The sequence below is a fragment of the Podarcis bocagei genome, assembly GCF_964188305.1.
Source record: "Podarcis bocagei genome assembly, chromosome: 4".
Classification (NCBI taxonomy): Eukaryota; Metazoa; Chordata; class Lepidosauria; order Squamata; family Lacertidae; genus Podarcis; species Podarcis bocagei.
The window spans coordinates 23105447-23120825 of NC_138128.1; the positions used below are offsets into that span (position 1 = coordinate 23105447).

The 15379-nt window shown below is 45.4% G+C and overlaps 1 protein-coding gene across 2 annotated transcripts in view; it reads right to left on the minus strand.

Moving 5' to 3' along the window:
• Positions 1-15379, minus strand: part of KCNAB1 (potassium voltage-gated channel subfamily A regulatory beta subunit 1) — a 217664-nt gene that overhangs the window by 73937 nt on the left and 128348 nt on the right. For both annotated transcript variants that reach the window (XM_081190502.1, XM_081190503.1), the window contains exon 2: positions 6904-6947. In XM_081190502.1, coding sequence (XP_081046628.1) covers positions 6904-6947 — 44 coding nt within the window. The remainder of the gene's footprint in view (positions 1-6903; positions 6948-15379) is intronic.

A 15379-nucleotide genomic window follows, 5' to 3' on the forward strand; every position in this document is an offset into this window, starting at 1 on the left:
GTTTCTATTCAAATACAGTGGTGCCTTGCAAGACGAAATTAATTCGTTCCGCGAGTTTTGTCGTCTTGCGATTTTTTTCGTCTTGCGAAGCACGGTGTCGGGAAAGTTTTGGAAAAGCTTCAAAAATCACCAGTCTTTAAAAACCTCAAAAAAGGCTACCACACCGCGTGCTATGAGTTGCTCCTCGAAGTCAAGTCGCAACTGTATTAACGGTGTTAAGAAAAAGGAAACAAACTTGCAAGATGTTTGCAAGCCCATAGGGAAAATCGTCTTGCGAAGCAGCTCAAAAACCCCTTTCATCTTGCGAGCTTTTTGTCTTGCGAGGCATTCGTCTTGCGAGGTACCACTGTAGCTCTATTTGTTCCAGCTGTAAAGTCCCAATTCTGGATTTGTCACCATCAGCAATTCCATGTCCCATACCCACCTCCCCCATCATTGACAGAAAGCTGCCCGTTCAAATGCTATAAGGCAAATAGATCTGGCATGACAGGAGATCTGCATGACAAAGTTCTACATTTTGATAACTGGGAACTCTGTGTCTACCTTTCATGAGTAAAGATTTGAGCAATAGTGGTCAGCAGGTGAGGGAAGTGGCTGCTATCTGACCTCCCTTCACTGTCATAGCTGCGGCATACCAGGGAAAGGGCTGTGAGATGGTTGGTGAGCTGCAACCCATCATGGTTGGGAGCACTGGACTGGCTCTGCTGATGCGTTTGCACTGCTCTGACCTCACCGCTGCCTCCGTCTCTCCCAGTAAGCCCAGCAATGCTGGTGATGGGGAGGTCAGTGTATTGCCAAAGGGGCAACGGTTCTTTTAGGGTTTTGAACACAATGAAGACATAAATGGAGAGAGGGTTAAATATTTCATTAAGTACGTCAAACAAAGCTACACAGCTTTGTCACAATCTCATGCCTCTTGGCTTTTTGGGTTCCTGGGAACTCTCTCAGGAACAGGCATGACCCCTGAAGACCGTCCAGAGGTTCTCACTAACACAGTCCCTGGGGCTTATATGCCCTTGGGGCCCATCTTCACCAAAGTTACGTAAACCACAGCTTGTGTTTGGGTAAAACATCCACTTCCCATCAGAGTTGAAATACTAAATAATACTCGGCAGGAAGTCAACACAGATAACTTCCAAGGACTCTTTACTCCAGGTGTCAGCTGCAGCCTTATCTTAAAGATAAACATTCGTGCACATTTATATCCCATGAGAAACTAGGCTGCTTATTTGTGGAATAAACAGAATTAACCACTTAACAGCTCAGGATTTAGACATGATCTGGGCATGAGAAGGGCAATTGCTAGGCACCACCTTAATCTCCTCACGATAACAATTGTCTTCCACAATATCGCAAATGCCATCCTACTGCCCGGCCAGCTGCTCCTGCTATTAAGTCAACACATTTTCATTCCCCCCCCCTTCTAGCCATGAGAGCTAGAACTTTGCTATTTTCAAAGGAGAAAGAAAAAAGATTAAATTTACATTACAAGCCTCATCTTTCCCTCAAAGGTAACCGAAGCCTAAGTGTGGGACAACAGCTGCAGTGTGAGAATTTAAAAACAAGCAACCCTACACTGTATATAAATATATGCTGCTGTTTCTGCTAATAGCAGCCCATCTGGAAACTGCCAGATGCTGACGAATGGCTAAAGGTCTAACAGTTGAAGCGTGGTACCAAAGGATCTGGTCAGTGGCACTGGCAGAACAACTAACATGCCAAATCCACACAGCAAAAGGAAGTGCAAGCTCTTCTTCTTTTTACACAGCATGGCAACTCTTTATATCACATGCAAAGGTGATGGGGGGCTGACGTCACAAGCGTGACATCATGTGTGATGTCAGGAGGAGCTTCAATGGCTGGCGGCTCCTCCTCCTCCTCCAGCAGCAGGGGGCTGCTTCGAACCTCCTTCACCTCCACATCAGGCCACTGAAGTCACACCTTGCTCAGCTTCTCGCTTGACCTCCTCTGCCCCCTGATTTTGGGGGACATTTGGGGAACTGCTCCCACCCAAAAAATATTTGGGCCCCCCAAAGGCCTCAGCACTCATGAGTGGACATCCCTATGAGGCAGGAAAAAACAGACAAGGACTCCCCCCAGTTTCATGGTGGACTTTGGAGAGATCTCTTTGATTGGAGCATCGTCTTGTGTGCTATTTGTACCTGTCAGAGCTGCTTCAAGATCCTAGCTCACAGAGGATCACGCTAGCCAGCGGTCATTAAGTAAAAGTCTTTATTGAGTTACAGTTTCCATTCCCAAGCTGCTGCGTGCAACTCTACGTCTAATGGCTAGATCGGCGAAGCTCCGTCTGAGTCTCCGCCCCTTGTGCACCAACTTAATATCCTAGCCCTGCTCCACCTTTTCTGCCTGACTGCTCTCCTCTGGGTCCCTCTGCCCCCCGGGGTCTCTTCCTTCCGGGATTCTTCTGACGCCGACCCCCCGGAACTCCCTGTCTCCTTGCGCCGGGCTTTAGGACCTGGCTCCCTTTCCTGGCTGCCTACTGCGTCACTTTCCTGTGCATTTGAACTTGGCGCGCGCGCCCAACCTTCCACCTTCCGTCTGACCGTTTCTTCGCTCCCCGATGGAGGTGTGGCCACTCCTGACTCGTGCCCTCCCCCCTGTTGCGAGCTGCCAGCGCTTGATCTCTGGCGCTCTTCCTCTTCCCTGCTCTCTGGCTGTGACGCTGGTCCCGATTTCCAACTGCTCTCCTCGGAGTCCCCTCTGGCCCTATCTTCCTGGGGTGTCCCCCTAGGCTCCCCCCTTGCCCTGACCACTGGTGCTCCTTTCTGTGAATCTTCTGATTCACTGGAAAGACTCGGAGATCTCGGGTCGTCGTCATCACTCATCTTTTCTTCTGCCTCCTCCCCCTCGCTCTCGGTTTCCTCCCTTGCCCTTGCCTCTGCTCCTGAACCCCTGACAGTACCGCATGACAATGTATATTATTTTCAATCATGACTCCTCTAATGCAGAGGTTTTTAACCTTTTTGAGTTCATGGCTCCCTTAACCAACTGCATATTTTCTGTGCCACCCCTGTGGGGCTCAGGAGCCCAGTTATGTCACCCTTTGCCTGCAGAGCTGGCAGCCTCTCACCCTTTTCAAACACACTCCCTTGTGGAGGGTTCCCTCAGCCTCCTCTCCACTCCCCTCTCCTTGGGAGTCCTCTAGGCAGCTGCTGCTGCCGTCCCAGGTCTCTGAGCTGAACACCCCCCCCCACAAAGAGAGGTACCTCCTCACACTGCCCCATAGGGGCCTGGGGCTTGTCCGTCCATTCCCAACAGCAAGGCCTGGTGGACTGGCTGGCTGGGCTCCCTCGCCTGCTTATTCTGAGGCCACATAGGCTCCTAGAATTATAGAATCATCTAGTCCAACCCCCTGCAATGCAGCAATCTCAGCTAAAGCATCCATGACTGACGGCCACCCAACCTCAGCTTAGAAACCTCCAAGGAAGAAGAGTCCACCACCTCTCGTGGGAGTCTGTTCCACTGACGAACAGCTCTTACTGTCAGAAAGTTTTTCCCAATGTTTATTCGGAATCTCCTTTCTTGCAAAGCCTCTCCTCTTCCCAGAGGGGGAGTGTTGTGAGCGGGAACCGTTCCTGTGTTGGTTCATCTCCCTGGCTGCTGCCTGGGAGATAAAAATAACAAAAACCGTAGCATTTATTAATTTCTACGGTTTACCCTACATCTATAACACCATGCAAAGACAGTCAAGATATTTGTAACAGTTCTTGTCCGTTATATATTGCAAAATGAGAAGAGGGGAAAAACAACAACACAAACACAAACCAAACCAGAAATAAAAGAAAGTTTAAAGGGCTTAAAGTTGGAATTTTACTATCTGTAAAATTCTCCCTTATAATGAGAGCCATTCACGTTTGCTTCAGAGTGTGACTGGTTTCAAGAAAGGCCAGGACCCTACACATTATCATGTTTTTATTGTTGGATCTTTAAGTGGAGTTCAAGTTGATCCCATACTAAAGGCAGGGTTTTCTGCCCAGCCCTCCCCTTTGTGTAACTTAACTCCTTTCTGCTTCTTCTGCATTTCCCTCTGTTCTTTAACCTTATCTGAACAAGATTCCCTCTCACCTTCCCTTACACATGCATTCCTTTGTTCTGCCCATAAATCCTCAGTCCTGTCTTGCTCCCAGCCAACAATGGCACCTCTTGCTCCCAGCAGATGCCTTTTCAGCAGCCCCAGCTGCATGCCAGAAGGTTTCCTTTGTCTTGCCTTCAACTCACCATTCCTCTTCCTGCCTGCCAGTACTTAGAATCAGGTCATCTGCAAGAGCATTACCAAGGCATCACCCCCCTCCTTCGCAAAGCCTAGTAACCTGGTGCAGTCAGACCTCAGAGCCCTCTTTGGGCTCAGGAAAAAAAAGGTATGCAGTGCTGGCCCTTGACTGCTATCAGAACTGAATGATATGAAAATGTTTGTGCCTAAGGATGACCAAACCTGTCATTTTTTGTTTCTTTCTGTTTCTCGTTTTCACACCCTTAAGTCCAGTTTTCTGGACCAGTTCCTGATTTTATTTTGAAGTTTTCATGAACACCTACCAGCATTTTACTGCAAATGTCTCCTCATATACCGTTTTGTATGCAATCTAATACAAATATTTTTATAAGCAGCCCCCCCTGACCATAGGGCATTTATACATGTTATTTTCACTCATGCATGTATCCATGCACACATTCTTCAAGTACATCCATTTTTGCACACATTATTTGTTTGGAGAACTGCCTCAGAAAACTCAGAGAACTGATGATTTTGAAGGATGGCTATATTTCAGTTCATATAAAATGTCTTAAAGGTAAAAGTATCCCTGACTGTTGGGTCCAGCCGCAGACGACTCTGGGGTTGCGACGCTCATCTCGCTCTATAGGCTGAGGGAGCCGGCGTTTGTCCACAGACAGCTTCCGGGTCATGCGGCCAGCATGACTAAGCTGCTTCTGGAGAACCAGAGCAGTGCACGGAAACGCTGCACTTTGACGGGCTTTCAAACTGCTAGGTGGGCAGGATCGGGGACCAAACAACAGGAGCTCACCCCATCGTGGGGATTCGAACTACCGACTTTCTGACCAGCAAGCCCTAGGCTCTGTGGTTTAGACCACAGCGCCACCCGTGTCTTATATACTGTAATGTCTTAGGAAGCACATATTAGATAGATTTGCCTTTAAATGTGAACTGGATCAAATTTATCCACCAACCTTAATTGCACTCTAACAAATTTTTAACTTAGTATTCCCCGAAGGAAAAATAAATCAGTTTCAAAAAGTCCAGTGATTTACCAGGGACTGGTACCAGAAAACATATCCCTGGTAAACAGAAATAGTTGCAGTGTGTGAATCTGGCAAATTCCTCTAGCATGCGGACCTACTTCTGAAGTCCACTGTGAGAATAACAATAGGCAGCAGAACCCTGTGATTATGGGAAAAGTCATATAAATAAAGAAGGGTTTTGTGGCAACGAACAGGTTGCATTTCAGGTTATAGGGTACACTTTGTTGCCAGGGTATGGTCTTGAGGACGTTTAGATATCTCTGCTTATAAATTGATACGTTTTCTCGGGATTAATCCAATTTCAGGTTGCACAAAGCCTTGGGAGCAGTCAAATTTGATTATTATGTTTTCACTCTCATCTATGGACCCCACAGTGTCGAAAAGCTTACGTCTCATAGCAACACAGTGAGGTATGCTAAGCTGTGCCAGATTCCACGCAGTGGAAGGTTTTCAGAAAGAGCCCCCGTACGATAAGAAAACTCTGGAGGTATGAATTTCAAAGTCGCCTTAGATTTAGAGGCAGTGAGCAAATGACACACATAGAACGCATTACTGGTTGGACCTGCATGCAAACTGGGGTCTCTTTGAAGCTATGGAAAATGTCACTGCAATGCATACTTATAGGGCTGGATTGTGCTCTTCCTCTAAATGGAAAGTTGATGGATTTTTTTGGTCTACTGCCCAATATATGTACACAGAAATATATCCCCTGAATAAGAACATTGGAAGCTACAAATCTGAGTAGAAAAATTTCTTTTCTTTTCGGGGGTACAACTCTGAATCTTGCTTGATTTGAAATCACTGTCCCTGAATCTAGCTGCACTTAAATTCATCATACATGGGACTTGAAAATGTTAAATAAACTGCTTTCTTGACTGTGCAGATTATCTGTTTGAAAGCGCTGTTTGATCTTAGAGGCACTAAAGGCAAAAATATGCAAGATGTATGGAATATAATATTTTTATATGCCCCTGTAGATGAACTAGATGCATGCAACATTGACACAGTTTCATAGAAAGTGAAGTCAAATAAATGCACGTGTCATGTATTCATGCAAATTTTCAAATCAAAAACAGTACTGGCCTCCCATTTGTGGAATACTCTCCTCAAGGAAATTCACCTGCGAGTGCCTCTGCTAACATCTTTTAAGCATCAGGCATTTGACTTGCTTGTTAACATCTCTCTTATCTTTATGGGTGTTTTAAGTGGCTAGTTATTTATTTCTGATCATGTTGGCCTGCATGCGCTTGGAAGCGGGTGGGGGTATCTGTTTGTTACTTTTAGCATTAGGCTGCAATCATAACCCCACTTACCCGGGAGTAAGCCCCACTGAATTCAATATGATCTACTTCGGAATCAACATGGTTGGGATTGCATTGTGGGAGTATAATAATTTGTAAGTGCTTGTTGTCACCATTTTAATCTTGTGTATATTTTTCATCATAATATATTTTTGCACTATACTGGGCATCTAAGAAATGGAATAAACAGAGGCAATAAGAACATGGGAAACTCACTATTATTCACATTTTAACCCAGAGCTACTACCATTAGCAGAATCATGCAGATGAACATGGCTAGTATAATTTCTTCCCTCTATCCTTAAAGTAACAATAAAATACTCACCTAGCCCCAGACACGAAACTCTTAATCCAGACTTTCCAAGGTTTCTAGAATCAAAATAAGAAGACAATTAGCTCAGATTTCAATTGATATAATAAATAAATTATATGATTACTGTTACCAGATTTATCTCTGTGCAGGCAGTAACATGTGCTAATCATATACATGTTTCACACACATTGCCTGCACACATGCAAGTGAGCTTCACCTTCCCAGTATCTGCACACCAGGTGTATATGCATTTTGTAAGATAGTACCCCCCATGTGTGCATTTATTAGAAGTATTTATATATCACCCATTAATAAAGTTTTCTGTATGGCTTGTAGAAACATTAAGAGCACAATTATAAACTGTAAGAAAAAAGGGGAGGAGATCTTGTGCAGCATGAAAACCTCAGTGGAAGAGAATAAAACCAATGAATTAAACACACACCCTTAAAAGGCGTGGAAAAACAAACAGGTTTTCTTCTAGCCCAGAAAAGAGCAAAGGAAAACAAGTGTTGTCAGGGAACCCTGGTTTGTTAAACTCTATACAAATCTGGAGTGGAGTTTCTAAGATGGTTGGATGGCGCCTTGCATGTCTCCTTCCAGCAACTCCTGCAGCCAAACTGGTGCCAAACATCGCTCTGCTTTCCTTTGGACCACTTCAGGGAGGCTGAGAGGTCTTGTCTTCTGGGCAACCCAGGACCTCCATTCACACTACCCAGGTTTGCCCCCTGGGGAGGTCACTTTGATGCTGCTACTGCAGCAGTTTGACTCCACCCCCAGAGTTGCACTCCATTGCCTCTCGAGGCAGACAGATGCCAACAACAACAACAACGTCAGGGAAATATTTGGGTTCACTACCCAATACCTTGTGGGTTCAGCCTGGATGGCCAATAAAATCTAGATTCCAGAGGTCAGCAAAACAGGACGTTCTTTTATTAAAAGCATTGCAATGGATGCAAAAGAGGAAAGTATCATGCCAGGTAAAAGGCACAGTAATATTTAAACTTTGAGCTTTCATAAACAATAGGTATTCTGTCTGGCTAAGTCATGTAGCATAACAAGACCCTTCTGACATAGCAATGGCCTTCATCCTTCATCCTCCTACAGTTTCTCCTGCTTACGTGCTACTTTGTCCTTCTCTCCTGGTTCTCTTGCAAGCACAACGTTCACATCCCACCCTTGCTCAGCCCTTCTTTCTCGCACTTCAATTTTCATTCTATATTTTCTATAATTCCAAAATTTTCTCTGACATGCGATGAACAGGCCTCCCTAGTGGAGCACTCCACTGGGGTGCTACCTCTGAAATGGTCCTGTCCTAAACACACGTCTGCCACACCTCATTCGGTGAGGGCATCTGGAGATGAGTCTCTGAGGATAGTCCTTAGGTAAGGGACATCAAGGAAGAAGAGTTATTTCAGGTAATCTGATCTCAAGGCATTAAAGGCCAAAGCCAGCTGTCTGGAGCCAGAGGCAGAGGCAGGACAGCAATAAAACATCCAGTGTCAGTGAAGTTAACCCCTTATTCAAAGAAATCAAAGCAGTGCAGGCCTAGTGATCACAGCAACTCTTCCCAGTAGGTCTTGCCCCAAAGGACTGAAGGTCCCTGTCTTCTTGCTGCTCTCTAAGGCTCCTTCCCTAGCAGCTTAAGGCTACTTGGCCTGGCCTCTTTTTGCTAGCAGCACCCACTGGAGGAAGGAAGTCTTGATTTCTTCCAGCGGATGCTGCTAGCAGAGGGACTCAGAAGTGGCAGTGGTTTCACTAGCAATATACCACTGAGTGAAGGCAACAGTGTGGTGTACTGGTTAAGAGCGGTAGTCTCATAATCTGGTGAACCGGGTTCTCATCTCCGCTCCTCCACATGCAGCTGCTGGGTGACCTTGGGCTAGTCACATGTCTCTGAAGTCTCTCAGCCCCACTCACCTCACAGAGTGTTTGTTGTGGGGGAGGAAGGGAAAGGAGATTGTTAGCCGCTTTGAGACTCCTTAGGGTAGTGATAAAGTGGGATATCAAATCCAAACTCTTCATCACAGTCTGCTCTTCATACTGGTCCTTGGAGATATATGGATCTATTGCCCAGGCCTAGTGTGTGCTGGTGCCCCTCACCTGTGCACAGGACTCCCTTTAGAGACACAGATGCATCTCTGACACATCAAGTCAGAGATGGGGGTCGCAGCGGGAAGGATGGCAGAGGATCAAACTAGGGACATTAATTGCATGTGATTGCAATCAACAAGTTTAGTTTGTGGGATTTGTTTCTGATATCAGGACTGGGATGGTAGTGCATACAGAGGAGGGCTTACCCTCCCGTTGTTATAGTACCAATGACAGCCTATCTGTCCTCCCCGGGAGCAGGTGGCACTGTGGTCTAAACCACTGAGCCTCTTGGGCTTGCTGATTGGAAGGTCGGTGGTTCGAATCCACGCAATGGGGTGAGCTCCTGTTGCTCTGTCTCAGCTTCTGCCAACCTAGCAGTTTGAAAGCACACCGGTGCAAGTCAATAAATAGGTAACACTGCAGCAGGGAGGTAAACAGCGTTTCCATGTGCTCTGGTTCTGTCACCATGTTCCATTGTGCCAGAAGCGGTTTAGTCCTGCTGGCCACATGACCCAGAAAGCTGTCTGTGGACAAACGCCAGCTCCCTTGGCCTGAAAGTGAGATGAGCACTGCAACCCCCTAGTCGCCTTTGACTGGACTTAACCATCCAGGGCTCCTTTGCCTTTTTTAGCTGTCCTCCCCACTTCCTAAAAAACTCTGGCAATAACCCCCATAGGCACAAATGGAAACTTCCTTCCAGGAACCAATAGCAGCCACTGTACTATTTCCATCAGGGCTGCAGCATGGGAGGAAAGGGTTAACCACTTCCCCTACGCATTGGGTCCTGATCTTATTGCCCTGTGCACTTTTTTCTCTCCCCACCCATGGCTGCTATTGGATTTTTTCAAGCTAGACATGTTAATTGCAATTACCCAATTATCATCATGCTTCATTTGGCCTTTAGGCAAACCCTCCTCCTTGCCTCTAGGCTCACCTATGGCACACAGACATTTCAACACCGCTTTCAGAACTGGAAAGATGAGGCTTCTGATTCTCCAACAGCTTTTTATTGTTACAATTTCATGACCCTGAAGTCTTAAGTATGGGTTTCACAGGCAATGATAATTGCTGTAAGAGTCTGAAGTACTAAATACCTCTCAAGAAGCAATACTGGATGGCTTCTTAATGTCTGCACAAAGAGGAAGATTGGAATGGGCTGGACATTATTGGATTTGCGCGTCTGAGGATGTGGAGACGATACTGTAATTTGGGGCAGGGCTGCACAGATCTCTTCCGTTAGCTGTTTTCAAGAAGGATGTATTGTCTTTTATTACCAGAGAGGCTTCTGCTGAAGCTTCATGTTGTAGTTGGGGAAATAAGTGGATATATTTAGAGAAGTGTGACCTGACGTGAGGTGTGCTGCGCATCTTCAATTTCGGATAGTCTAGCCAGCATTTTGCATGCACTGTAGTAACACTGATTAATGCATTGGCAATATTCGTAACCCAGAGATTGCATTTTTGCACCAGTTCAAACTTCTGGATGCTTTGCAAGGCTTTACAGTAATCTGGTTTTGGTACATCTGTGATTTGGTGTGATTACCACCCCCCGCATCAGTTATTGTGAGAGAACACACTCAAAAGACAGTAGAATTAATAAAGCAAGATGTCAGGAAAGATCACTATCATTAAGGCTGAGCATGCTACGTTAAACATGGACCCTGGCTCAAAGTGATCTCTGTAGCATGTAACTCCCTTTTAATTATACCTTTCTGCTGGAGCACTTAAATTATCAGCTGTACTGATAGCAATTTGGGTGCTTTCCCCCTGTTTTGCTAAGATAAAAGGTATAATTTGCTAACAATCTCTCCACCTTTGATTCAAGAAACCGTCAGCAGCTCTAGCCTTCTGGGTAATTTTATGCAGCTGTGAGCATGTGTTATTTTAAAGCAAAACATGCCTGAACTGTTTTTCTCTTAACATGGCTTACTTCGGCTGGAATCAAACTTAGCGGTTCATAGAGCTAGAGACTTGGCCAAGAAATAACGCCATTCAACCTGCCCTACATGTGTAATAAACTGCTGAGCACTGCAGGATTACAACACAGACCTGCTGATTTTGGATAGACAGATGGGTTAAAAACAAAAACAAAAAACAAAGTCTGCTCAAATTGGTCTTCATTGGGCCAAGCTAATGAAACCAGACGAATTTCCATCCATAACCCTTAGCACACACTTGAAATTTTGAGAAAATGGCTGCCGTGGAGGCACGACATATCACTAAATGGCAGCAGTGGGACCACAACAAAACACAGCTGTGAGATAATGGCTGTCACATCTACAGGAACAGAATACAGAGGTACCTCTGGTTAAGAACTTAATTCGTTCTGGAGGTCCGTTCTTAACCTGAAACTGTTCTTAACCTGAGACACCACTTTAGCTAATGGGGCCTCCTGCTGCTGCCGTGCCACTGGACCACGATTTCTGTTCTCATCCTGAAGCAAAGTTCTTAACCTGAGGTACTATTTCTGGGTTAGCAGAGTCTGTAACCTGAAGCGTCTGTAACCCGGGGTACCACTGTATGAATTGAGGCTGCAAAATGAGGGGAGGACATTCCCCCCCCCCATCAGTGGAGGAAAGGTCCCTACATCGGTCACCGCCACACTAACTCATACATGCCCTCCAACATTTCTCTGCTGAAAATAAGGCCACCCTATTTCACACCTGCCAACATTTCTCCAATGAAAATAGGGACGTCCTAAGGAAAAGCAGGACATTCCATGATCAGGCCAATGGTTCATCTAGCCCAGCATCTACTTCTGATAGTAGCCACCCAGATGCCTTCTAAAACCCTCCGAGTGTCCCGATTTTCCAGGGACAGTCCTGGAATTATGAAAGCCACCTTGGCTTCTGATTTCTTTGAGGGAGCATCCCTGTTGCCTCTCCATGGCTGCCACTGTCAGCCTCCTCCCTTGGGCAGCTCGTAGTGGCTGCTGGAGAGGAAGTGAGGAAGAGTTGAAGAGGCTGCCACTGGTGGGGCTCAGCCCCACATGCCGGGCTGGCTCTGAGGGGCAGGCAGAAGGCAGGGCCACCCTGGGTGGGAATGAAGGGGGAGCAAGGAGTCTTGGAGGAGAGGGAGAAATGTCCCTACTTTCATCTGAGGCATGTTGGACGGTATGAGAAAGACTGTAAACCTGTCTAACCCTGACAAGTACATTTTCACACAGGGAAAGCTGTGTATGCCCCTCTCCCCCCTTCCCAAAGTACCATATAAATGCTGATGTGTGTGAGTCTTAAATACATTTGTTTTCTTTCATTGCCTTGGCACCAATTTTCCTAACCAAAAAATCCCCCCCCCCCTTAAAAGCCTTTTCCCAGTACAGCTTTTTCACAGAACACCGTTCATTCCTTAAGGTACATTGATTTGGATGGATCTTTAAACTCCACAAACTCAAAATTACAGTGAGCTCTGGAAATGAAACAATGGTGGTTCATATTTTTTTTAATATAATCTGTGGGGTTTTTTGGCTTCTTTTCACTACTTATCAATTACCAAATGTAGTATTTAAAATGCTGTAAGGTTACAGCTGTCTGTGTGGCTGACGGAACATCACAGGCTAGAGAGCTCAAAACTGATCTCTTGGGATGACGTAGAATTCTAGATTACTTGGTGAAATGTTCCACCCACTTCAACATGCTCTTTAGGGAACTCAAATCCACTTTGCCTTTTAAAACACGTATAGAAATTACTGTGTTTCTCTCTCTTGTGTGTGTTTTTTTAAAGTCCACAAGCGTCCTGCTGAGGGCTAAATTGCAATTCATGGTTGACTAATGAAATGTCCATCTTTATGATAGGATGAGGGGAGGACTGCACACTTACAAGAACCCCTGAGCGTGGGGGTGGTATATTCCTGTGAGATACACTGCACCCTTATGGGGCCTTGCTTTTAAGATTCTCTTCATCTTAAAGATATAGCGACACACGTCAGTGATGATATTCCATATGAACTCTTTAAAATTTTAAAAGATGATGCTGTTAAGGTGCTACACTCAATATGCCAGCAAGTTTGGAAAACTCAGCAGTGGCCAGAGGATTGGAGAAGATCAGTCTATATCCCAATCCCAAAGAAGGGCAGTGCCAAAAAATGCTCCAACTACCGCACAATTGCACTCATTTCACACGCTAGCAAGGTTATGCTTAAAATTCTACAAGGCAGGCTTAAGCAGTATGTGGACCGAAAACTCCCAGAAGTGCAAGCGATAAGCATTTAAACTCAGGTATATATCCTGGCTTCATTGTCCTCTGTCCTTCCTCACTAGTTGCCACTGCCCAGAAGAGGAAAGAATTAATGTGAGTAAACAGAGGGAGCAATAAAAAGTAGCTTAGATACTATACATGTCACCCACCGCCTGGTGACCATTTTCACCAGTCAACACGACAATTCTTTATCCTGTTTTACTGTAGGGAGACAAAATCTCCCCCGCAGCTTGTTTGTCTCCATAACTGCACTATCCACATGCTTATAAATAATTTGAGAGAGTGCCTAAGGCACGCAACAGAAGTCATCCATTATCACTTTAAGTTTCCTTAAGCAGTCATTTAGCTTTACAGCTCCCTTCTCAGCAACCCGATGTTGAAGTGTTAATCAGGAAGAGAATCCACTGAAGGCAAGAAGAGAAAACTGTGTTATGATAGCTAAGTGGTGGTGGGTGGGTGAGTGGGTGGCTGTGGAATGGATCTGGTGGGTTATCTAGATCCTTCTCTCAGCAGGCCATGTTCAGTGGATGGGGCAGGGTGCCTCTCTGTCAATTGACCTGCCTTTGCCCTACATAGTTTGAAATCAGACTTTTTTGCTGAGGGAGCCAAAACCCACAAAACACCGCAGATCAGATGACCTGCACAGTGCTTTGTATGCACCAGCAATCAGCTGTGTGTGTACCCCAATGTATATAGTTTGAGCATGGAAATAATGGAAATAATGTTGCTTTCTATCATTCACACACACACACATATATATAATTTAAATATTATATATATATATATATATATATATATATATATATATATATATATATGAATGAAACTTAAAAGCCCTGGAGCAAGCACTCAGGGGCGTGGGTTTAAGCCCCAAGTTGGGCAAAAGATTCCCTCGTGGTCCCTTCCAACTCTACAATTCTATGATTCTATGACTCCTCTCTTTGCCAAGCTCTCTTGCTATTCAGCAAGCACGCCATCAAACAGAGTATTTGGCAGGTTATAGCCTCCTAATGAAGATGTGATGAATGCTATCATCTGCTATAGAAATGTTCGTGCTGCAAGACATTTAGTGGTGTAATATTTTTTTGGGCAGGTGTCAGTCGAATAATAATTATTATTTTTTTGCAGGTGAAAGATTAAGGTTGCCTTGGCAGCGCAGGAAAAACTCATCTGTACTCATTTTTAAGTACACAACAGAAATGAAACTTCAAAATATTGTTTCACCGTATATTAAAAATTAAGGGACCTGCAGCTTGCTCATTTTTCATGCAGTGAAAACTGTCGCTGGCTCTCTGAGAATTAGGCTTAACAAAGCCAGTTATTTTTTTTTGGGGGGGGGGAGGCACAGCAAGGCTGATAAAGAATTTGCAGGTGCTTTCAAAACATTTCCTTTCCCCACCCACAAAAACCAAGCTACCCAGCAGAAGGCCAGTTGAGATGCCACACCTACAAAGCCTTATCTAAGAACAGGGATGGCTAATATTTCTTGGTCTGAAGGCTACATTCAGCCTCTGCCAATCCTCTGGGGAGTGGATCCCAGTGGTGTCAGGCTGGCAGAAAAGTCCTTCCATCTGTGGGGCCACCCCACACTCTTGTTCCCACACACATGCACAGAGGACAAAGAGGCACCCATCCCCTGCCCTTTAGGTGACCCATGCAGATCAATTGAGGATGGGAGCTACTCCCTATCTCCATTCGCCAAATGATTTAGTCTGAGGTCCAGGAAGACCTTGATCTGCATTGCTCTCAGGGCTCCAGACTCTGCCCACGCCAATACTGTCTCCACTTTTCTTTTTCTCTGCCAAAATCAGTGGAGTCTGGGGGAGGGGACTTTTATCCGGCCCCTGTCTTAGAATATGAGTTGCTGTAGCAAACAGGGATAAAACAGAGGGGTGGGGAGAGTCTTTCAAACAGCAAAGTCATACGTGGGGTGGGCTCAGAAGTGTTCTCTCAGCTGGGCTCCAAGACTGGAAATTAGCTCAGCGGTTGGGAAAAGCCTTTTTGGATCTCCGTGTATGGAGGCGGAAGGGGGCAGAGGGAACATTCTCAGCTAGGTTCTTGGAATTGCAAAACAGTGATGTATTTTAAGAGCATTTGCTAGAGTTACTTTTAGTATTGCATAATAATAGGAGATGCAGGTGCTCCTGAATAATAATCGCATGAAATGCAAGGCCTTGATTTTATTGCAGCGGTGGGAACCT